The 25,731-nt window shown below is 34.7% G+C and overlaps 3 protein-coding genes across 4 annotated transcripts; 2 read left to right on the plus strand and 1 right to left on the minus strand.

The window, feature by feature from the left end:
* Positions 1 to 5,355: 5,355 nt before the first annotated feature.
* Positions 5,356 to 8,591, plus strand: LOC18021855 (serine/threonine-protein kinase RIO1). Its single transcript, XM_006405008.2, has 12 exons — positions 5,356 to 5,700; positions 5,928 to 6,056; positions 6,144 to 6,236; positions 6,336 to 6,415; positions 6,516 to 6,629; positions 6,833 to 6,906; positions 7,066 to 7,142; positions 7,312 to 7,395; positions 7,500 to 7,592; positions 7,684 to 7,791; positions 7,897 to 7,968; positions 8,054 to 8,591. Exons 1-12 carry the CDS (start codon positions 5,398 to 5,400, stop codon positions 8,429 to 8,431), a joined length of 1,605 nt encoding a protein of 534 aa, XP_006405071.1. The 5' UTR covers positions 5,356 to 5,397; the 3' UTR covers positions 8,432 to 8,591.
* Positions 8,592 to 8,662: 71 nt separating this feature from the next.
* Positions 8,663 to 10,728, minus strand: LOC18021856 (FBD-associated F-box protein At2g26860). Of its 2 annotated transcripts, none has more exons than XM_024158378.1 (4): positions 10,605 to 10,728; positions 9,393 to 10,259; positions 9,128 to 9,265; positions 8,663 to 9,028 (listed from the first exon to the last, which is right to left on the minus strand). In XM_024158378.1, exons 2-4 carry the CDS (start codon positions 10,245 to 10,247, stop codon positions 8,792 to 8,794), a joined length of 1,230 nt encoding a protein of 409 aa, XP_024014146.1. In that variant the 5' UTR covers positions 10,248 to 10,259; positions 10,605 to 10,728; the 3' UTR covers positions 8,663 to 8,791. The 2 variants fall into 2 exon arrangements, with proteins under 2 accessions (XP_024014146.1, XP_024014147.1); XM_024158379.1 differs by having other exon boundaries at positions 10,589 to 10,708.
* Positions 10,729 to 17,719: 6,991 nt separating this feature from the next.
* Positions 17,720 to 18,289, plus strand: LOC112088056 (glutathione S-transferase T2-like). The gene has a single exon (XM_024158210.1). It carries the CDS (start codon positions 17,720 to 17,722, stop codon positions 18,287 to 18,289), a length of 570 nt encoding a protein of 189 aa, XP_024013978.1.
* The last annotated feature ends 7,442 nt before the right edge of the window (positions 18,290 to 25,731 follow it).

The following is a 25,731-nucleotide window of genomic DNA, read 5'->3' on the forward strand; positions in this document are numbered from 1 at the left end:
ACCCAATTGCAAAAGGCTTGAAGGGAAAAAAAAGAAGCACAATAGTCAAATTTTAGTGTACACGTGGCACTATTTCCAGTGATGACGTGGCACAAAACTGGAAAAAGTTGGCCAAGTTTTATAGTATAGATTGGATTAATATCAAAATAATTTACAAACATAATTTCTTTACAAAATAAAGATAATTAGATACAAAGACTATAATGCATATGTTTTAATAGTATAAATGACGTGGGTGAGTTAAAAAACCGAACCAAACCAAATTCATGGAATTCAAAACCAAACTGAGTCTATTGATCCAAATATATAATCCAATTTTACGTAATTAAACTGAATAAACCAAAATTCATTTAAATTTAAATACCTTTGATTTTACAAATATGCAATATTAACTATACTATTGCTTAAATTTTTGCTGGAAAAACACAATAAATATTTTATTTCAGTTTGAACTAAATTTGAACCAAATCAAACTGAATAGAATCAAATCAAAAAATTACTTTTTAAACCAGAAAAATATGAACCAAACTAAATTGAACTCAATCAGAAATACAGAAATACACCTCTTTAATTTAAAATTATAAGGGTTTTGATGTGGTCGTGTGTGAGGGTGTCAAGTTTTACCCTAAATGAAATCAATAGCCGCAAGTGCACAGCTGATCGATTGTAGTACTTAGCGATCGAATCCACAGGGAAGGAGGATCTTTCCTGCAAAAGGCTTCGAAAGAAATATAAAGTAAAGAAGTCTAGAACCAGGCGAGTTTTGTGAGGGTTTTGATGGTGTGTTTAAAACGTAAAAACGAATCCTAAAGAGAAAATACGAGAATTAAAATGACCTAATAACTAAACTTACCGAAAACGGGTAAAAACGAGAAAAACGGCTAACCTAATTGCTTAAATGAAAATCGATTGAAAGAGTAAAGATACTAGACTAAAGCTTGAATGAAAATCGGTGTAAATCTATAAGAAAGAAAGCAATGGGATTCTTAGGAAAGAATTTAAAGTGGATTAACAATTCCACCATCGATAATTAATAATCCAACAGATGCAACAGGAAAACTGAAGGTTTCTGAAAAATTGATTTTTTCCGTTTGAGAATTGCATAAGGCTTAAAGGGAAAAAAAAAGAAGCACAATAGTCAAATTTTAGTGTACACGTGGCACTATTTCCATTGATGACGTGGCACAAAACTGGAAAAAATTGGCCAAGTTTTATAGTATAGATTGGATTAATATCAAAATAATTTACAAACATAATTTCTTTACAAAATAAAGATAATTAGATACAAAGACTATAATGCATATGTTTTAATAGTATAAATGACGTGGGTGAGTTAAAAAACCGAACCAAACCAAATTCATGGAATTCAAAACCAAACTGAGTCTATTGATCCAAACAAATAATCCAATTTTACGTAATTAAACTGAATAAACCAAAATTCATTTAAACTTAAATACCTTTGATTTTACAAATATGCAATATTAACTATACTATTGCTTAAATTTTTGCTGGAAAAACACAATAAATATTTTATTTCAGTTTGAACTAAATTTGAACCAAATCAAACTGAATAGAATCAAATCAAAAAATTACTTTTTAAACCAGAAAAATATGAACCAAACTAAATTGAACTCAATCAGAAATACAGAAATACACCTCTTTAATTTAAAATTATAAGGGTTTTGATGTGGTCGTGTGTGAGGGTGTCAAGTTTTACCCTAAATAAAATCAATAGCCGCAAGTGCACAGCTGATCGATTGTAGTACTTAGCGATTGAATCCACAGGGAAGGAGGATCTTTCCTGCAAAAGCCTTCGAAAGAAATATAAAGTAAGGAAGTCTAGAACCAGGCGAGTTTTGTGAGGGTTTTGATGGTGTGTTTAAAACGTAAAAACGAATCCTAAAGAGAAAATACGGGAATTAAAATGACCTAATAACTAAACTTAATGAAACGGGTAAAAACGAGAAAAACGGCTAACCTAATTGCTTAAATGAAAATCGAATGAAAGAGTAAAGATACTAGACTAAAGCTTGAATGAAAATCGGTGTAAATCTATAAGAAAGAAAGCAATGGGGTTCAGGGAAGTTTTCTCAGGGGTATGAACGATTCAAAACATTGCTAGAGAGTAAATTTGATAAGATCTTAGCTTAAACTTTTTGAACTGGAGTCACGGACGTATGAATACGCCACTGTCGTGATCATAGACAACTATCTCTCTCAACCCTGACCAGTAGGTTTCCACTCTGGCCCTGGAAAAGAAGAGGTACATTATGTTTAAGACTCGTCAGCATTCACAAATCACCCATAGGTAGGTTTCCACTCCTATGTTTGTTCTTTCCCAAACTAGATCTGACACCTGATGAACACTTTCGTGTCACCAAGCATCTGAATCAGATTGTAGTTCATGACGCTACTTTCATGCAGTAAAAAAGAATTCAGAATAAAAAGTTCTAAGATTCGGCTCAATAGCCAATGGAATCCTCACCAAACATATATATCCCCATCGAAAATCCATTAGTCCCAACAATAAAACTACTCAGACATGATAAACGAAATAAAAAACATAGTATTAAAAAGTAGAATAGAAACCGAAATTGAAAAAGAAAGAACAAGGGTTCAAGAGATAGATCTCTCTCTCCCTAAAACCTAAAAACAAAGCTTAAAGTAAAATTTCTGTAAAGTATTTCGTCTCTCCTCTTCTCTCTTTAAAAATGACCTAAATGACATGTATTTATAGTCTCCAATACTCTCTGGTGTCTAGGGTTCAAGAAATGAGGCTGGGAAAATGATACAGGCTTCAGAAATGGGCCTTCAAAGTCGGAGTTAGCTGGCGGCGGTCGGGATGTGCGTGACCGCGGGGAATGGGTGGCTGGCCGCAGTCGCGGTGGTTGTGACCGCGGAGAATGGCCTGTTGGCCGCAGGTGGAAACGCTTGCCGGCTGGTTTACGGGACATCTTGCTCTTCGCGTATCTTTTGATTGAACCGTTGGATTGCCAAGCTGTAAAGTGTGCTGGAAAGCTGCTACTTCCATCTTTAAGATATCCAAATTTGAGCTGGATCAGACGGTGAGAAAACCTTCAATCGGGGGTGAACTTCTGACGGTTTGACTCTGAGCTGAAATCTGGTATTCTATATATTTTGTTAAGCTTTTCCCTAAGTTATCTGAAAAGAGTCTTGGAACTACAAATACTAGAAAAACGTGATAAAGTACTTAAAAGCAATTAAAAACATAGAAAAAGGGCCTGTTCGTTGCACAAACGCTGCGTCTACGTTGTGCGTCAAGAAAAAAAGACGCTGACGTAGCTAAATATCACGATGGGTTGACGCCGGACTGTTAAAATTAACCACCGAGAGGAGTCGCAGCTGCCGCTGAAATTTCCAGCGTCCCTTTTCTGTAGCTGCGTCTATTATTATTAATACCGGCGGCCTTGCTCTCTACACCCTTACGTTCCAAACATCAAAAATATATTGTTGTTTTTGTGTCGCTGATGCTGGCCGCAGCGTTCATGCAAAGAACAGACCCAAAGTATTTCAAAATGATCCATAAGAAAAAATCACTTTAAGAATTTGGTTCACTGCCATAGTTTCTAATTCTTTGATGCATCTAAACAAGAAAGAAATCAAGATTGATCCATCCTTGGAACTATGCCTTCATTGACTTTGTGTTGAGTGAATCAAGCTTTGTTTAAGCGGAAACCATAATTTGACAATCCAATTATCATGTTTGTGCATGTCATTGTGAATTCATGGGTACCTTAACAAATTTATTAATCTTTGGTGAAAAACACAATAATTTTTTTTTATTTAAGTCTGAAATAATTTGAACCAGATTAAATTGAATTCTTCAAAACGAATAGGATCAAATTGAAAAAAATATTTTTTAAACCAGAAAAATATGAACCGAACCAAAACCAATACACCTATTTAGTTTAAAAACATTAGGAGAGAACCCGTGAATATGCGCGGATCTTATTTTAATTTGTATTTAAATAGTATTAAATAGTATATTTTTAAATTTTGTATAGAATTTTATGTTTAATATCAATGTTTTTGTGTTTAAGATATTTATATTTTCTTTGATTTCTTCTTGCTGATACATTATTTATAATATCTTCTATACCGGTAGTGTCAAATAGTCTAATTTTTTTCTCAAGATAATAAAGAATAAAAAATCTACTATTTTAATTTTTGTATGAAAACATAATAATTCACTTAAAAATATACGTTCAATATCAGAGAGAAATATTGATCTGTTCTTCGATCTTTATATTCTTTTAACTATTGTAAATTTTACTAATATAATACTTTTTAACTTTTTCAATTTACCATTTTGAATTTTTTTAGTTATATATAATTTATTTATTTCAACTTCTTTTTTTTTTTTTAGAAAAAATACTATGTATGACAATTTTATGTGGACACCCTTTATACTATTATTTTTTTAATAACCTTTATCTCTTTAATAATTTAATAATTATTTTTTGTGTTTTATAATTTTATTAGTTGGAGTTTTATATATGATTATTTGAAACTTTTTAATTTATTCAGTTTCATAATTTCTTTCACTTGCATTAAAATTAATTATATTTTTAGTTTGAAAATAAAGTTTAAATCGTCTGAAAAAAGAAATAGAATGGTACATTTAAAAAATCTTGTATTATATAATATTTATAAGTTTTTATATATTGAAATTAAATTTGAATTTCATTCTAATGTATATATATTAATATTTATTTATGTTATTTAATGTGTTTTGTTTTAAATTTGATTCATTATTTATTTTGTCAATTTTTAGATGTGATACGTGTCACTCTCTCAACTGTTAACGTGTCACTCAGCTGGAGAGAGTTAATTAATTTTTACATATAATATTTTAATAAATTTAATTCTTTTTTAATTTATTTATTTTTAAGATTAATTTTGTTATATTAGATATATATATGAACTAAAATTTGTATATATATGTACATAATGATGGATCTAGAAGATATGTGGATGTGTTGAGGACCCAAATTTAATTGAAACCCATAAATACCAATGACAAGTTTTTTAAAAGTTTGTTTTTTGGTTTGTCCCACATCGACAAACTTGGATAATTGAGAAGGGGAAGCTGCATCACAATAAATAAGAGTCATCATCCCACATCGACAAACTTGGATAATTGAGAAGGGGAAACGAATTCTGCTTACGTTCCACTCCAGTTGGGCCTGTTATTGGGTCTGATTAATCGTTTGGACCCTCGATTTTTTACCACAGGTGTGAAATTTTTTAAAATTAATATTCTAAGGGGACACGTGTCAACTTCCCCAGCATTGACACTGAAAAAAAAAAACAGGGCTTCAACTGATTATCTTTCTTCCATTCGTTCGCCGCTTAGTTAATCCTCCCAAGAAAACGATGGCCGAAGTTGTAGCAGAGCCGCCGCCGATTATTCCCCCGGTGGCTGTGGAATATGAGGAAGAGATTGAAGACGATGACGAGGACGATCTCTCTCTTTCTTCAGATTCCGATATCGGTGAAGCTCTTGATTGGCTCGACGGTAAAGACGATGATGAGCTCATTGGTGGTGGGTTCTCTCTTCATGCGCGTCGCCCTAATGCTAACGGTGGACATGGAGCTCGTCCTAACTCAGGCGCTCTTCAGCCTCTTTCAAACAAAGCTCAGAAGCTTTCTAGTCATGTCCGTGCTTCTCCTTTGGAGGTGACGTTTCTTCTCCTTTGGACCTCATAGTTCTTCCATTTTCTGTTGCATAATTATCGAATTTCTTTTCAATTCAGCTTCAGAGTCTTTGATTTCGTTGTTACGAGTTGTGCTTTGTCAAAGATTAAAATTTGAATAATCTTCTGGATTGCTCATAGACTCTGCTCAAATTCACATTGAGTTTATGGTGTTTATGGAAACTGATATGAGTTGATTTGGGGACGCAGGGATGGGAAGGAAGAGTACAAGTTGGAATGTCAAATTCTGTGACAACTGCGATTCGTGGAAGTCTTAGGGAATCAGAAATTGGCAGAAGCAGAAATACTGATAAAGCAGATCGAGCATCAGTTGAACAGGTGAAGAAGCTTAACCGTTAAAAATATTTGATGTTTTGTCAAATGTTTTCTGGCAATGTGCTGATGTTGTTTGTTCTTTTGTTCCAGGTTCTTGATCCGAGGACCCGTATGGTTTTGTTTAGAATGCTTAATCGTGGTGTGTTCAATGATGTTAATGGCTGTATTTCGACAGGCAAAGAAGTAGGTCACATTCATTACTCTCATATCTGAATGTTTACTGGATAGTCATGTGTTTGAATTCCTTTGTTAACAGTGCTCTCATTTATTACCTTTTTTCAGGCTAATGTTTATCATGCCACAAAATCTGACGGTGCGGAACTTGCAATAAAAGTGTACAAGACATCCGTTCTGGTTTTCAAGTGAGCTACTAAAGGAATTCATGATCTCTTCGCTGATTTTTTTCTTTTTTACTTGATTATTTTGTTATTGGAAATCCATTTTCAACTTTGATGATTTCAGGGACCGAGATCGATATGTACAAGGAGATTACCGTTTTAGACATGGCTACTGTCGCCACAATCCCCGGAAGATGGTGAAGACATGGGCTGAAAAGGAACACAGAAATCTTAAGAGGTAAAACCTACATTTCGTTGTTGGTGTATGCTCGATGTTAGTACTTAAGTGAAATTAGAATAAGCAATCTTGGTTGTCCTCTCTGCTATACTCCTTCTACATCGTTAATTTAGGTTGACATATCTTCTTTTCTAATCAGAAGCAGGAGATGTACTTACTTTTCTAAACTTCGTTATTTATTTATATACATGTTTTATTGGCAGACTTCAGGCAGCAGGAATTAGGTGTCCAGTTCCTATCCTTCTTCGACTTCATGTTCTAGTCATGGAGTTTATAGGTTCGCACTAATGCATTATATGTTGTTTTGGTCACTGATTCCAGGCTGCTCGTCTCTGTTCACTATAATTCATCATCATATTTCATTGAACTAGAGAAATGATGAAGTAATGATGTATCAAACTGACTAAGATTGTTTTATTTATACATATATTTGTAGGAAGGGATGGTTGGGCTGCACCGCGTCTCAAGGATGCTGCATTATCACTTGACAAGTTACGTGAGTCTTATCTAGAGGTATGTGAATGGCTTATCTTCTCATTTAGAAGTTCCTGAGTGTCTTATTGCTAAACATTACTTATACTTATCGTCTTTGAAACATATCAGGTGGCATTACAGCCACGATTAATCTATGTATGGTCTATCATATCGGAAATTCACTGACATCTTTTCATTTGATTCTCAGTTGATAATTCAAATGCGAGTACTGTATCAAAAGTGCAAATTGGTGCATGGAGATCTCAGTGAGTATAACATACTTTATTTTGAGGTGAGTTTTGATGGCTCCTTTTCCTGATAGCAAAAGGAAACAAAAATAAGTTTAAAACAAACAGAGAAGCCATATATATTTGATATTATCTTGACTCTTTTCAGGGGCACCTTTATATAATTGATGTTTCACAATCTGTGGATCTGGACCATCCTCTTGCCCTCAATTTTCTACGGGAAGATTGTGACCACGTCTCAGTAAGTGCTAATACTATAGATTGTTCTAACAATGCTTAATTTGCCTGGAAAGTGTTTCTCATATATGGATTATTTCTACTTTCACGCGCAGGATTTTTTCAAAAAACATGGTGTTGCTGTAATGACCATAAGGGAGCTATTTGACTTCATTGTTGACCCGACAATTTCAGACGAAAGTGTTGATAGCTACTTGGAAGAGGTGTGTAAATACCTTTTTATTTGGTATTCGTTGCTTCACGTTTAAAGTTGTAATGTTTATGTATTAGCATAGTCAAATTGATGAAGTATGTATTGTCTGGGGCAGGTCCAACGCAAAGTGATAGAGCGAGGAGAGATATCCGTAGAGGATGAAATGGCGGATTCAGTATTCATGAAGGTTAGTGAAGTACCCAGTCCTTACAAGTGATTTGTGAAGCTATATAATCATCTTAAATCTAATTGTTTTTTTTTGTGATGATCAGTCTTATATACCAAAATCTTTGGATGCTGTGAATAACCCGGAGGCTGATGTAGAGAAGATAACGAGCGGGCAGGACACAGGAGACATGCTGTACAAAACAATAACGGGTCTTAAGGAAGCTCTTCCTAAAGTAGATGAGCAGCAACTAAAGGTGGATGTAGAAGAGGAAAAAGAGGTAGAAGAAGGAGAAGAAAGTGAAAAAGAAGAAGACGATGATAGTGAAAGTGAAGAAGAATCGGGTCCTGAAGACAAGAAAGCTGCAAGGAAAGAGCACAAGAAGAAAGTGAAAGAAGAGAAGAGAGAGTCTAGGAAGAACAAAACACCCAAATCTATCAAGAAGAGAAAGAAGAAGATTTCAAAACCTCATAAAACCCGTTAATCTCTTCTTCTTCCCAGATTTTTTATACTTTCTTTTGCCAAATTTGGTGCTTAAGTGCTTGTATTTTGGTATTTATAACTAACTATTTTAGAAGTTTTGTTCTCTAGTGTACTTTATAATTTAAACGAAGATTTTGCATCAAATTCCAGTGAATTGAGTATAGACTTGATATCATTTATCTGTTCTTAATTGTGGTTAGAAACATGGAATATGTAAAAGATAGGCAACAAATTAACCAGACAATATTAGAATCAACACATGAAAAGATAGTACAGTTTACACATCTGACTAAAGTACCTAATTGTTCTTGGACATAACAAAACAAAGCCTAAAAATCCATAATCGAATACAAACATCTCCTTAATCATCTGAACTATTCGTTGAGGAATAATCTTCTGCAATGGTACAAGGCGTGATTGATGAGGACTTCAAGTGACAAGCATTTTTGATGATAAAACTCACGAAATCTCTCTCTTCTTGTTTTCCCATATACCCATCAAATTCGAAAGTTTCAAGGCTCTCCAACAAACAGCTAGGAACAGAGATCTGGTCATTGTTCCAATTAATCGGTTCATACTTCTTAAAACGTCCTTCAATCTGCGTTTTTTTTTTTAGATTTTAAAAAGAGAGATTGTTAATAAGACTACACCATAGAGAGTGATTATAGATAGAAAAACAGTCAAGGGAGAAACTTACATCGACGGTAAGACTGAGCACTCGCAGTTTAGGAGAATCTTGGAGCAACCGGAAAAGTAACTTCGACCAATAATCAAAGGAGATACATAGCTTCAGATGATCAAGCTGACTGAAGAAAATACCATCACGATACAAATACTGCACCACAAAATACAATGTAATAACAAAAGACTTCATTATCAAGATAAACCAATTTAGTGTTCTAAGTGATATAAAAAACGACATCGAACTTTCAAAGGTGATAGATGAAAACAGATTTACTTACCCCGTCTTGAATGTTGTACATTACACATAACGAAAGTCGTTTGACAGATGTGATTGATTCGAAGATACGCTCCAGATATTCATCAACATTGATATCCGCCTCTTCCACCTCAGGCATATGCGCGATCAAATAGTTGAACCGTCCATTATGATCTTCAACTTTGAAATACTTCAAAGAAGGAGTAACTAACACATACTCACCAGGACAATTAATTCCATCATCTTCAATCGGTAAGGTTAGCCTCAACAAGGACGGACTAATAACAACGATCGGTTGTGCATTGTCAAAAGAACTTTCTCGGTGAATAACAAGATCTTCAAGAACAGGACAATAAGATAAAAGCAGCCGGAGACAATCTTTATCCCGATAAGTCACAGATCCAAGCAGCAAGTTTTTCAATGAAGGGAAGGAAACCGTGCGAGGAACATCCACAATAATCTTCTTGCCGTTAAGTTTCAGAGTCACTAGCGATTCGCAGGTATACAAGCTGCTCGGCAATAAAATAGCAGGTTCCGAGAAACTAAACCATTTACAGTCGAGATCAAGCTCACGAATGAAGCGAGAAACCGTGATTGCAACCCACCGATTAATATCCTCTGGTTGAAATGAAGAATAACATTCGATGCAAAAGCTTTCTATGACCGGAGCTTTAAGCAATGGCAGATTCTTGTTAATAAAATCTTTAATTGCAATTTCTGATCCAAAAAGATTCTTCTCCAACTCGAATTTAGACGCCCACATCCAAAGAAACTCCCATCTCTTAGACAAAATGCTAGTTGAAACAGCAACTTTTGTCGGAACAAAGGATAATATCTTAGCTAGTAATTCATCGGATAGTCCACTGATTCTGTCCATACCTTTTACAATCTGACCATGAAAAAAAAAACAAGAACGAATTAGTAACAATTGAAAAAATAGACACACAGAGAAACGAGATTAAACCCTAGAAAAAAGCTGGGATTTTGAAAGCTTAAAACAGGAAAAAAACCTAGAAGACAAAATCGGAAACACTCGGATAACTGAGAAAGCATATGCTGACACTGTATACTTAATGTAGAAAAAGAAAAGGAAATGGGAAATAGAAATCACCGTAAGAAACAAATTCTAAACAACTAGCAACAACTGAAAAGCATTTCCACACAAAACAAAACCCTAGAAAAAGCTGGAATGTTGAAAGCTTCAGAACGGGACTATACCCTAGGAAAAAAAAACCTGTGAATTTTAGTGGAGGTTCGATTTGAGCTCCCGAACCGGAATCAGAAGACAAAATCAGAAAAGGTCGAAGAACTGAGAAAGCATTTGTAATGTATAGTAATTTCTCCTACTGATTGTCTGAGTTAGAAACCTGAATCCAGAAAATGAGGAAGACGAAGGAAGTGTGAAACTAAAATCCTAATGATTTATTTTTGTTGCTGGGCCTGGGCTTAATCATGTGAATTTGTTTTTTCACCCCATCTATATTTTACAAACTACATATTAGTAGTAGACTAGTAGTAATTTGCCATAAAACCAGATTCTGATGTATAGGATATTATTATTGTCACGCCAGAGTGCTTTAGTCCTGGGCGTTAGAATAAGATCGGACTCAGTTCGGATTATTCGGATTTAGGATTTAAAACCCATTTGAATATTTTAAAAATTATTTCTGGATTCGATTCGATTTCATTGGGGTTCGATTTGATTTATCAATGCAGAAGTGACGTCGCACACGGTCGATGGAACTAAATTCAAAACATGACAGGAGAAAGGAATTGATATTTATAAATTGGTGATCTCTAAATATATCATGGGTAAGTGAATTCTTTTTTTTGATAGGTAAGAGGTTGTTAACCGATGTACATTGCCTAAGCTCGAGTCAGCTTTTAATATTATTATCCGTTTCAACTGTTATTCGATCTTGTAATCTCTTAAATTATTTCAAGATATTTTTTCAGTTGAATTATCGAGTTATCGACCTCTGATATAGGTAAGCAGAGGCAGAAGTAGTGAGAACTCAATGGGGTTAAATGCCTCCTGTTTATATTTTTTTAAAAATAATTTAAGTAAATTTAATCAAAATTTTTTAATTTAGTGGTAAAAAAAGAATATATTGGTTATTATACAGATTAAATCGGTTTCCTTTTGCTGGTTTAATGATAATTTAATTGTATTGTTGGTTTAGTTTGGTTTAGGATACAGAGCATTTGTATATAAGCTTGTATAATCTCATTTCCCAGATTAATGGAAAATATCTTCCAACAAACTTCCCTTTTCTTCTTTCATCTCTCAACGACTAATATGGTATCAGAGCCATTGAAGCTCTAATTCCAGCTCGTTTCTCTTCGTTTTTGCCATTTTCATCATAAATTTGGTTTCCGCGAACTCAATTTCATTTGAAAATGGTGTCTCTGAAAAATCTCCCTCGTCGTTCAACTCGAGCTCGCACTTCGACTCGGAATGATACGACTCCAGCTCGTCGATCTTCTAGATCCGTCGTCGATGTAACAGATTCTCCTCCGATAACAGATCCTGCTGGTGATTCGCGAACTGTTGCATTACCGATGTTTTCTGATCCGACACAATCGCCATATTATCTTCATAGCGGCGATCATCCAGGTTTAAACATCATCTCTCTTCGTCTTGATGGTACGAATTATGATGACTGGAATGCTGCAATGCTTGTAGCCTTAGATGCTAAGAACAAAACTGGTTTCATCGATGGATCTATCCCTCGTCCTCTGGAATCAGATACTCAATTTCATTTGTGGTCTAGATGCAATAGTATGGTCAAATCTTGGCTTCTCAACTCAGTTTCTTCCCAGATTTATCGTAGTGTGTTGCGTATGAATGATGCTACTGATATCTGGAAAGATCTACAGAGTCGATTTCATCTTACTAATCTACCACGAACTTTCAATCTCACACAAGAAATACATGATCTGCGTCAAGGTTCTATGTCTCTATCTGATTACTACACTCAATTATGAACACTATGGGATCAATTGGAGAACACAGATGAACCAGATGATCCGTGTACGTGTGGAAAAGCTGCTCGTCTGCAATTGAAGGCAGAGAGATCTAAAATTGTGAAGTTCTTAGCGGGGCTCAATGACTCATATGCTTTGATTCGCCGTCAGATCATTCCAAAGAAAGCTCTACCAAGTCTTCCTGAAGTCTATAACATCCTGGATCAAGACGATAGCCAGAAAGGTTTCTCCAATCAACTTCCTCCTCCGGTTGCATTTCAAGTAACTGTAGAGAACACTTCAAACATGTATTCTGCAGCTATTTGTTATGTTCAATCTGGACCGAACAAAGGGAGGCCAATTTGCTCATTCTGTAATAGAGTTGGTCATATTGCTGATCGGTGCTACAAGAAACACAGTTTTCCACCTGGTTTCACTCCAAAAGGAAACAAATCAAATGAGAAGTCTCAGAAAACTCCTCCTGTTACTGCTCAAGTTTCCTTAACTACATCTTCTGATCAAAAGCCTTCTGGTAATGCGTCTGATATGAGTGGCCTTGTTGAGAATCTTACCAAAGATCAGATTCAAAGCTTCATTGCCTATTTTAGCTCTCAGCTTCAAAATCAGTCTTTGAATCAATCTCATGAAGTGACTACTTCTAACAATGTGGCTTCAACATCATCTGCCTCTGGTATTGATTTCTCAAACTCTACCTTCAATTTTGTTGGTATTTTAACTGTGTCTAAGACATCATTGTCTAGACATACATGGATTATTGACTCCGGAGCCACTCATCATGTGTCTCACGACCGGTCCATGTTCACATCATTGGATACTTCAATTAATAGTGCTGTGAAACTTCCTACTGGATCGATTGTGAAGATCAGTGGTATTGGAGTTGTTCAGATTAATCAAGACATAATTCTCAAGAATATCTTGTTTATACCTGAGTTCCGCCTAAATCTCATCAGTATCAGTTCGTTAACCACTGATCTGCACTCGCGAGTTATATTTGATGAATCTTCTTGTAAAATTCAGGACAGTACCAGAGAGTTGATGATTGGAACGGGTAAAAGGATTGCCAACTTATATGTTCTGGATGTGCAAAGATTTCAAGTGAATGCTGTAGCTGACATTGGAGTATGGCACAACAGACTTGGACATCCTTCTCTTGCTTGTCTGGATATTCTTTCTGAGACTCTAGGAATTGCGAAACACAAGAATAAGAAGCCTGCACATTGTCATGTGTGTCATTTGGCTAAACAGAAGAAACTTTCTTTTCCCTCTCAGAACAATATCTGTAATAATCCCTTTGATTTGATACATATCGACATTTGGGGACCCTTTTCAACTGAAACGGTGGATGGTTATAGACATTTTTTAACGATTGTTGATGACCACACCAGAGCAACATGGGTTTATCTGCTTAAACAAAATAGTGACGTCTTAACTGTTTTTCTTGCATTTCTTCAACTCGTTGAGAATCAATACAAAACGACAGTGAAAGCAGTAAGAGCAGATAATGCACCAGAATTACGGTTCACACAGTTGTATCAATCAAAAGGGATTATGGCTTTTCATTCTTGTCCAGAAACTCCTGAATAGAACTCGGTTGTGGAACGCAAACATCAGCATATTCTGAATGTTGCCAGAGCCTTGATGTTTCAGTCTCAAATTCCTTTAGCATATTGGGGAGAGTGTATTCTCACGGCAGTGTTTCTCATCAACAGAACACCATCTCTGCTACTACACAATAAGACCCCTCACGAATTGCTAATGGGAAAAGCTCCAGACTATACTCAAATCAAGACTTTTGGATGTCTTTGTTATGTTTCCACATCTCTGAAGCACATGCATAAGTTTGAAGCAAGATCTAAGGCTTGTATCTTTATTGGTTATCCTCCGGGTTATAACGGATACAAGTTACTGGATTTGGAGTCTCATAATGTGTTCATTTCGAGGAATGTAATCTTCCATGAGGAGATCTTTCCTTTTGCAACAGAAGCTGAACCGAAGGTACATTCTGATTTCTTTACATCTTTGGACCTTTTGTCTTCAGCTTCACCACCAATTCATACTAAATCACAAAATACTATTCCTTCCCTATCACCAAATCCATATTCTCTACCTCGCAGACAAACCAAAACTCCTGCACACCTCAACGATTATCATTGTTATTCATTAAACACTGATATATCTCATCCCATCTCCTCAGTTTTGAGTTATTCCAAACTCTCTCCTTCTTATAACTCTTTTATCAACAATATTACCAAAATCCCCATTCCAAATACCTATGCTGAGGCAAAAGGGTCCAAAGAATGGTGTGATGCAGTTGATAAAGAACTTGGAGCTATGGAAATTTCTCAAACATGGGATGTCACCACATTACCTCCAGGCAAGAAAGCTGTAGGTTGTCGGTGGATTTTTACCTTGAAATTCCATGCTGATGGAAGTCTAGAGCGATATAAAGCTCGCCTTGTAGCCAAAGGCTACACTCAAAAGGAAGGACTTGATTTTAATGACACATTCTCACCAGTGGCTAAACTTGCAACGGTGAAACTGTTATTAAAAGTTGCTGCATCTAAGTCTTGGTCTCTCCACCAACTGGATATCTCAAATGCATTTCTTAATGGTGATCTTGATGAGGAAATCTATATGAGATTACCTGATGGTTATGCAGAGAGAAAGGGGGACTCGCTACCAAAGAAAGCTGTTTTGCGACTCAAGAAATCCATTTATGGATTTAAACAGGCGTCAAGGCAGTGGTTTTTGAAGTTCAGAGAGGTTTTGTTGAAACTGAACTTTGAGAAAGGTACGGGAGATCATACATTGTTTGTGAAGAGTTGTGGTAATGGTGACTTCATTGCAGTCTTGGTCTATGTTGATGACATTGTCATCGCAAGCACAAGTGATGCTGCAGCTGCAGTTTTAACCGCTGATCTGCAACAACATTTCCGATTACGAGTTCTTGGTCCTTTGAAATATTTCTTGGGATTGGAGGTGGCTCGTAATGCTTCTGGGATATCTTTATGCCAACGCAAATATACTTTGGAACTTCTAACATCTACTGGAATGTTGGGTTGTAAACCAGCTCCTACACCAATGATTCCCAACTTGAAGATTTCAAAGCATGATGGCGAACCGATTCCCAACAAAGACATGTATCGTAGCCTCGTTGGTAGACTAATGTATCTGACATACACAAGGCCAGACATTACCTTCGCAGTTAACAAACTTTGCCAATATTCTGCAGATCCGAGAACAACTCATCTTAAAGCTGTTTATAGGATATTGCAGTATCTTAAAGGCACAGTTGGACAAGGTCTATTCTACTCTTCAGACTCTGATTTAACATTGAAAGGGTTTGCAGATTCAGATTGGTCTTCATGTCAGGATAGTAGACGGTCTACTACAGGTTTTTGTATGTTTCTTGGATCATCTATCATTTCCTGGAAATCCAAGAAACAAGACACTGTCTCTCACTCAACGGCAGAAGCAGAATATCGTGTATTGTCCCTTGCATCCCGTGAGATAACATGGTTACAAAAGCTCTTAGTGGATTTACGAGTTGATTCACCAACTCCTGTGTTTTTTTCTGACAGTACTGCAGCGATCAATATTGCGATGAACCCAGTCTTCCACAAACGCACTAAACACATCGAGAATGACTGTCATGATGTGCGTGAAAGACTGGATCGAGGCCAACTAAAGACTCTGCACGTCAACACAGAGGATCAAGTTGCTGATATCCTAACCAAACCGTTGTTCCCTCAACCTTTTGAACATCATAAGTCCAAGATGAGCCTTCACAACATTTATGGCACATCTTGAGGGGGACTATTGGTTATTATACAGATTAAATCGGTTTCCTTTTGCTGGTTTAATGATAATTTAATTGCATAGTTGGTTTAGTTTGGTTTAGGATACAGAGCATTTGTATATAAGCTTGTATAATCTCATTTCCCAGATTAATAGAAAATATCTTCCAACAAACTTCCCTTTTCTTCTTTCATCGTCTTCTTCATCTCTCAACGACTAATAGAATAAGTTGTTCCCAACTAAATTTATTTTTCTTGTTTATAAACCTATGCTCCTAACTAAATTTTTTTTTAGATCCACCATTGTAGGTAAGTGATTTCAAGCATTAGATTGGTGGACATATAAAACAATAGCATACAAAGTTTAATAATATCACGATGGCAAATGGTTCACCACTATCCACTCTGCAATTATAGTCGAAAGTTCGTCTCGATCGAGAAATACTTTTGTTAGGTTTCAATTTTTGAATAAACCAAGTTGAGAAAAAACATTTTATGGTTTCTTTTTAAAAAGAGAGAGAGAGTTAAAATACAGGTAGAAAGCATATGTAAGTTAGTGTTAGAAGTACCAATTTTTCTTCGAAATGGGACAGCCGCCGAGATTGTTGATTTTTGACTGATTTTACTTGTTTTCTCCGATGACAACAAAATATAAAAATTCGACGACGACTTAACAACCTAATTTTATTTTATCATTCTGCATTTGGGAAGAAATATTTTGATGCACGTCAACCATATCGATTGGTTTTTTTGGTTTGTTGCGGATGAGTATTTCTTTGTTAACTTGTCTAATTCATTGTGTTTGTTATTGTTGTCAGTGTGTATTGACAAAGGCATGGCTTTGGGAGCTTTGGGAGCTTTACAGGTAAGTTTACCAACTGCCGTAGTAAATGCTAAATAGGTATTATGAATCAAGCTAGTTGTTTATGGTTTAGTTGTGAAGAATAGTTGGTGTTTTGAAACATAGTTTAGTTAAAATGAAGGCTTTAGTTGTGATGAATGCATTGTTTTAGTAGATAGTAGTCAAGTCGATATGGTTAAAACTTTTGCTTTAGGTGTTATGAATGCATTGATGAGTTCTGAAATCTTTTTCTTCTTTCCTTGTTCTCTTCTATTAATAATCGGTCCCTTTCTCTCTTTCTTTAATCTGTTCAAACACAACTTCTTCTCTTTCTCACCTGCAAACCGTAAACATCATTCTCCTTTTTTTTCTCTAACCTTTTCCTTTTATGGATTTCTCCTCTAAGAATCCATACTCCCAGCCCTCAAACTTTGTTAATCTGTTGAACAGTCAACAAAAGACTTCCCAACATGAACCCTTTCACACATTCGACCCAGATCCTCTCTTTAGTACACAATCTACTGAGGCATCCAGCCATGGTGAAGCTCAGCCTACAGAGAGAAGCACAAGAAGAATATGGACGCCGGCTGATGATGTGTTGCTCATCAGCTCCTGGTTGAACACATCAAAGGACCCTGTAGTGGCGAATGAGCAAAGAATGGTGCCTTCTGGTCCCGTGTTGCTGCTTACTTTGCAGGTTATCCAAAGGCTGCAGGTCGAGAAATGAGGGAGCCAGATCATTGCAAGCAACGTTGGGAAAAGATCAATGATCTTGTCAACAAATTATGTGGCTCCTACGAAGCTGCATCAAGAGAGAGGACCAGTGGACAGAATGAAAATGATGTCTTGAAGCTGGCCCATGAGTTGTTCTACAACGACTACAACAAAAAATTTACACTGGAGCATGCTTGGAAGGAGCTTAAAAATGATCAAAAGTGGTGTGAGCTCTCTTCTTCAAAAACGGGTGGAAGCACAAAAAAGAGAAGATGTGATGTTGGTCTACAAACCGCAACCTCTCAAGCTGAGGAGTCAATGACTGGTGGAGAGGCTCAAGGAACCAAAAGGCCACCTAGTATTAAGGCATCTAAAGGCATCGCTAAGAGACAAACGGTGGAGGTCAAAGCTGCAGAAGAGTTTCAAAGCATGTGGAGCATCAGGGAGAAGGATAACGCTACGAAGGAAAGAGTGTTTAAGATGAGTGTGCTAGACAGATTGCTTGCAAAAGAAGAACCTTTAGCTGAGTATGAAGAAGCTCTAAAGAGAAAGCTCATCAATGAGCTGATGGATATTTAGTGCTTTCAACTTTGTGTTCTAAGAGACCGTTGAAGTAAATATTCTGTAAGTGTTGGTGTTGTTATGTAGTATTTGTTATGTGTTTATCTTTAAGTGTTGGTGTTGTTTTGCTTCTAATAGCTTAAGTGACTGTGATGTTGTGTTTTCTGTGTTGAAGTTGTAACTTTGTTTGCCGTAAATGAAAAGTGATAACTTTGTTTTCTAAGAGAGTGTATTGTGTTTGTATAAGCTTCGGTTTTTGTTTTTAAAAGTTTTGGGTTTCAAAGAAGACGATCATGTTTGTTTCTTTATATTAATGAACATTGTTTTTTTTTGCAGACTAGTGACACAAAGATACAAGTGTAGAATATAAGAAGAAGCTCCTCGTGACACAAAGATACAAGTGTATAATATAAGAAGAAGCTCCTCGTGACACAAGGATACAAGTGTAGAATATGGCATGGAATAATGACTGTTTAAAAATTATTCAATATCGCCATTTTTTTTCTCATTGGTTGTGTTGTATTTGTAGTTATTCCAATATTAAACCATGTCCACATGTATACAATGTCTTTAGACTATATATATTGCCAATCGATGTTCATGAAATTCACAACCAAAATAGAGACTTCTCTTTCTATTTGCCAAAACCTTCTCTTTGTATTTGCAAAAGCGATCAATATTTTTTGTTCATCTTGTCTTTTTATCAAAACCATTTTCCTCAAATTCCCACCTCTTTACACCATACGCCATCTTCTCTTTTTCTCATAAACACCACACTGATTGCCATATAATCTTCTTTACTAAAATGGTTTCTTCTTCAAACCCTGATAATTTTGATCAACATTTTGATCAATATTTTGATCAATATTTTTATCAACATTTTGATCAATCATTTGAAAATCTCTTACTTGCTTATGGTGATCATGAAGAGCCATGGAAGTCACGAAAAAAAAAGAACGGTTATCGAAAGAAACCGTGAAGAAGGCCACAATCGTTTATGGAACGATTATTTCGTTGAAGATGCAGTATACCCAGCCAATATATTCCGATGGTGTTTTAGAATGAATAAACCATTGTTCTTGCACATCGTCGATCGGCTTTCCAACAAAATTCCTTATTTTCAACACAAGGTTGATGCTCATGGTTAAACCATATTTTCAACTCCGGGTTGTGCTCGTGGTTCTGGAAAGCCCACACTCGTTTTAGAGGCGGTAGCCTCCTATGATCTCTGGATATGGTATGCGTTTTTTGGACCTCGAGGTACCTTAAACGATATAAATGTTCTTGATCGGTTACCTGGTTTTGATGATATAATAAATGGTCAAGCTCTGGAAGTGAATTTTTCTGTCAACAGAAACGAGTATCATTTGGCTTACTATCTCACAGATGGTATTTATCCCAAATAGGCTACGTTTGTCCAATCTATTAAACTTCCCTAGGGTTCAAAAGCAAAACGTTTTGCTACACATCAAGAATCTATCCAAAAAGATGTTGAACTTGCTTTTGGAGTCTTGCAATCTCGATTTGCCATTGTTAAAAACCTGGCTCTTTATTGGGATAAAGAATAAATAGGAAAGATTATGAGAGCATGTATCATCCTCCACAACATGATAGTAGAAGACGAACGAGATGGGTACACTTTAGTAGATGTTTCAGGATTTCAAGAAGGAGAAGGAAACGGAAGTTCACAGGTCGATCTCTCATTTTCTACAAACATGCCTTCAAATAATACTAATATGATGAATGCTCGAAGAAGAGTTCGTGATAAAGACAAACATGAACAATTGAAAGACGATTTGGTTTACCATATTTGGCGAAAATTTGGGCAGGATCAAGATAATTGATCTTATGAGGAAAATATTTGTTTTTTAAAATGTTTGTATGTTAAATTGTCATAATTTTCATGATCAATAATGTTTTATATACAATTTTTTTTAAGAACTCTTTGGGGTTTCTCCAATAAACTATAAAAAACCTTAAGTTTCTTAGTGTGATTATTAACATCAATTATTAGTATAATATTAATTAAAAAACCTTCATGGGTTCTCCCATAAACATGCTCTAAGAGAAAATGAAAGGATATGTATCCCCTCTCCAATAATTTTCAATGCTCTAGTACATGATTGGACATAAAGTTGATTTCTCATAAGAAAAAAATAATAGTAATTTTAGGGCTTAGCCGGCAAAGATCTTAGAGCATGTTGATTATGAGTTTTTAAAAAGGGTTCTTAGCATTTTTGTATTTAAAATAACTAATAGCTAAAAACTGGTTCTTAAATAATAACCTTAAAAAACCAGTTCTTAACAAGAATTCTTACACACGTGTCGATTTCTGATTGGATAAAGAGAAAGAGAAAAAATCATTTAAACCCTATATGATTTATAAAGTCAGTAAATTATTTATATGTTATTATTTGTTTCTTCATAAATTATGAAATAAAATTATCTATTTAACAAACTCCATTATGCATATATTTAAATTATATGTTAATATTATATAATATTAAAAATTAAAATAATTAATTATTTGATTAAAAAATGATATGAATATTAGAACTCTATGTTTAAAATGTTTAAAATATTTTTCATGTCAAGTATATTTTATTAAGAAAAAAAAACTCTACTTACAATAAAATCTTCTATTATTATTTTACAAGGACACATTAAAAAGACATTTGTGTCATGTGTGATTTACAATTGTGCTATGCTGAGGTGTCAAGCTCAGAGAACTTCTCAGAGTTATATTAAAAGTGGTCTTTAATCACTAGAATAATTACAATTCTGCCATTTTAGATCATAACAACCATTTATATTATTTTATCTTATATTTTAACAAATTATCCTATACTACTATGTTTATATATTTGCATAATTCACAAATTAAATATATATGCATAATATAAAGTATAATGATATTACAACTATATTTTGAGGTATGTTATCATTGTCATAGATGCATTTTTAATTATATAATGATATTACAATTATTTATTAATATATTATGTATGTATTTTAATAATATAATTTATATGCTTTACAAAAGCTCAAGAACATATATTTGCATATCGTAATTTTTGGTGTCTTGAAATTTTTTTTTATGATTACATATATATTTACAAGAGAGGTCCATTTATAACTTGTCTTATACGTCAATTATGTCTAATATGTCTAATTGATTATGCCAGTAAAATTATGGGCCTTTAACTAGACATATAGATTACGTTCCAGTAAAATGTTTATTATATAATAATAGTACAATTATTTATTTATATATTATGTATGTATTTTAATAATATAATTTATATGCGTTAAACAAATCACAAAAACAAAAAAACAAACAAAAAAGAGTAACAATATAGTTTATACCAATATAATCTATTTGTTTCAGAATTTTAAGTTTTTATTGTCCATATTTTTATTTCAAACTTGAATATTATAAAAAAACGGGGTTTTGGGGGCGTTAAGATTGCACGGGCAAGTCCATCGGTCTGGTAGTTATAGGCATTTATTGGAGATAAAAGGTGAATTACAGGTTTAATAAATCCTTGTTTTTTAGCAGCCCTAAACGGGGATTTTCAATTTAGTTAATTCCTGTTTTTATAGTCCTGTTTAGAATATCAAACGGGGACAATAAAAATTGAATATCAAACGCAAATTTTAAGAATTTTATAGTCCATTCCGTTTGAATTTTATAGTCCTTGTTTTTTTGCATCTTTTCAATTCTCTAAAATCCCCGTTTTAAGACATGTGAATCCTACAACTCTAGTGGAATGGGCATTTATTGAACCTGAATATCCTTGGAGGAAAACCCCATAAGGAATATTTTATAATCCCTTAGAACATCTCCAATGAAGGGTGCTTAAGAGTTGGTTAGCTAAAAATTAGAAAAAAATCAAGATTTAATGGTTTAAATCTTAAGCATCGGTTCTTCCCTAAGCACTTTTAAAGACTCTAAGCAACTCTGTCGTGGCAGCTTCTGGTTGGTTGAAACATTTTCATTTTTTCCCATTCAATTAAACTCTCTCTCTCTATTCTCCTTTGACTTATTTTTTCGCAAACTTTTTTCTCCTTCGACTCAATTTCCGATTGATATGTGTTTCCAGCAAGTTGTTCATGCATGTCAATTCAAATAGGTTCGTCTCTTTGAGGGGAGAAACTTCTGAAAATTTCTGGATAGAGGGAGATGGAGAGAAGAAAAGGCCGGTAATATCTGATTTTTTTTTTCCATTTGACTGAATTTCTTAGATGAATTGGTTAGTTGGAAAATCAATTATCAGAAACCAAATTGATTTTCTCGGATTAATAAGGGTTTCTCGTGTTGGTTAGTTGGGGAATCAATTATCAAAAACCAAATTGATTTTCTCTGTGATTAGGGATTCTGTTTTTGTTTCTGATTTGTTTGTTCTACTGATGAATGAATTCGTTTTTTTTTTCAGGCATTCTAAATCGAGTTCGTGATCGAACAATGCATCAACAATTGAAAGATGATTTAGTTGAGCATATATGGAGCAAATTTGGCATAAGTCAAAATTACAACTAAATGTTGTTCCGGTTTATGATTTGCACTTCTGTGTTTTATATGCTTTCTCTTAATGTAATTATGTTTGAAATTAAAATCAATGAAACAATTGTTATTTACAAAATAATAATGCTTCAGATATTTTAATTATTATTTTTTTTAAGCCCCTCACTTTAAGCACCTCTCACTGGAGGCTGCAAAATTGAAAACAAACTAATAGAGATTCTTAAACAGAAAAATAACAAATAAAAACAAATAAAAAAATTGGTAAGAAGTGCTTACCATTGGAGATGCTTACCATTGGAGATGGTCTTATGGGGTTCTTGCATTGAACATGCTCTAAGACCTAATATCATGCTTGGTGTAAGGAACTAAGGATATGAAAAAAAAACTATTCTCAGGAAAGAGGTTGAAACTCTCCATCGGATAAGACTGATAGGTGACGTTATGAGAAACCTCGTGGTTATATGATGAGACAAGATACTTCCCGACACAGGTCAAAACTTTGATGATAAAAATAAGGATTTTCTGCAAATTTACAAATTAATTATGCATCTTCTGAAAAATGCACGACCCTTCACCTCACAATCAACCCGTAATATAGTTCTTGTGTATTTCATTGTATAAGATTCCGTGTACAGTATAAAGTCTATAAATTAATACTCGATAAATTAATAAATATTATATATAAATTAATAATTTTTTATGATCCCGAGTTGGATTAGTTTAAAATATGACACAATTCGATAAGATAATAAGATAATAATTTTACCAAAATTCTAATATAAATATATGGTCCTATTAATATCATAAATTAATAATTACCATAAACAAAATTTGATATAAACATATAAGTGAATTAATTTACTAAAATATGATTTTAGTGATGTTTTTAACTTAAATTTTTCTTGGGACTCATTTTTAATTTTAGAAATAACTTTTTAAAGATTCTAATCTTTCAAAAAAATTTGTTTTAAAATTAATAAGAAATAAAAGAGTTTTATTTGAAATCTATAAATTAATAAAATATCAAAATTTCAATATTATTAATTTAGAGAGTTTTTACTGTATTTTTAACACATTCTTCTTTTTTTTTTTGTCGTCCAAAGTTTTAATTAAAAGCCCATCAATAGGCCAATTATAGTACAACATGAAGCCCAAAGAGCCTAATAAAAGCATAAGCGATAAGATCAAACAGTGAGAGGCCACGTGTTTTGGTACGTGGGCATCTTAGAGAAGAAGTAGCGTTTCACAGACATCGACGTTCTTCACCGCCTGTCGCCAGAATATGCAGAAATTTCAATCGCCGCTGTGAAAATCGTTACTCCTAGCAGCCTTCAGATGTACTGATTAAACTCCTTCCACAGAGACAGACAAATGGTTGAAAATCTTCTCGACTCCGATAAATTACTTCCGATCGGCTCTAACTCAGACCCATCACCCTTTGCCTCTATTAAGGCAATTCATTAGGGTATTTAGGGAGATATAACTCCCAGCCAGGAGAGGTCGATACCGATTTGCAAAGTAGAGGATTCCACCATCATCACCACCACATATGAGACGATGAATAACCTGTGGAAGAAAAACAACTCTCATAACACTGGATTTTGACCATTTTTATGGATCATTTTAATATTTTATTCAGGTGTTTTAACTCTGTTTTCAATGATTTTTAAGTGATTTCTATGTTTTAGAGTTTTAAAAGATTTTTCAGGAAATTTGGACTAAAGATGTGCAATTTGGAACAAATGAGCAATTTTGATAAATGCAGACTGTCAAAAGTATGACACTCGATGAAGACATTATCACCGTCTGATCATCCCCAAAATTTGAAAAAACATAGAAAAGATAACCAGCTTTCTAATGCAATTGGTTTGTAGACAATCCAACGGTTAGATCGTCAGATATTCCCGATGCACTAAAGACAGAAAATGCAGTCTCGAAGGAGAGCATAGGCCTCGACCGCGGCCAGACCATGATTCCCCGCGGTCAAGACCACCACGACCGCGTCCAGACATCGTTGACGTCCGAAAATGACCTAATTCAAGCCCAAGTTCAGCCCACTACTTATTCTTCAAACCCTAGATGTTTCCAACGAATTAGAAGGCTATATATACTCGTTTTAGGTCATTCTAATGACCAAGTCATGGAGAGAAAGCAGAGAAGAGCCGCATACCTTTGGAGTTGCCATCTTCGGGAGAAGAAAGAGTCGCCAAAGGAGCCATCATCGATCTCCATCTTCATCCTCGTTCTTTGTTCTTTACCTTTCTCTTATTTAATTTCCAGCAAACTACAATACTTCTGTGATGTTCTTATACACTATGATTGAGTAATTCCCTTGTTGGGTTTTAAGGGATTTTCAAAGGGAATTCATGGATTAAAATCTGGTTTGTTAGATTAGATTTTATATTTAGATTTCTTCGTCCAAATTTGTGTTTCGTTTATGTGGCTTGGATCGACCATCTAGCTACTGCAATTAGGTCTATTAACTCACCGAAAGTGTTTTCGAATCAATTAACCATATTTAGATGAACAAATTCTCTTAGACAGCGTGAGTCGATCCAAAGCGTTTTGTGAAATTATCAAACTAATTTGTCTAGACACTTAGAGAACTGAATAGGAGTTTAGTAAATCTGAGTGAATTGATTTGTGATTAATACTACGTGAGTAGGTTAGTCTGGGTTTGATTTCAGGAACATATCTATAACTCTATGTTTAATTATCTTGTTAGCTAGTCTATGATTCCCGGCGAATTCCCCAACGCCCAACACCTTCTCGTATTGATTTGGTCTTACTGTTTACTTGTTTTTAAATTTATTATTTGCTATTTTCGTCACTATTCACAACCCCCAAACAAACACCCATATTTTCATCGTAGCTCAGTTCTCATCTCAACTAAACTCATATTGCAGTTATTTGGTCTTCAGTAGATCGGCCCCTA

This window comes from Eutrema salsugineum, unplaced genomic scaffold, assembly GCF_000478725.1.
Source record: "Eutrema salsugineum unplaced genomic scaffold, Eutsalg1_0 scaffold_15, whole genome shotgun sequence".
Taxonomy (NCBI): domain Eukaryota; kingdom Viridiplantae; phylum Streptophyta; class Magnoliopsida; order Brassicales; family Brassicaceae; genus Eutrema; species Eutrema salsugineum.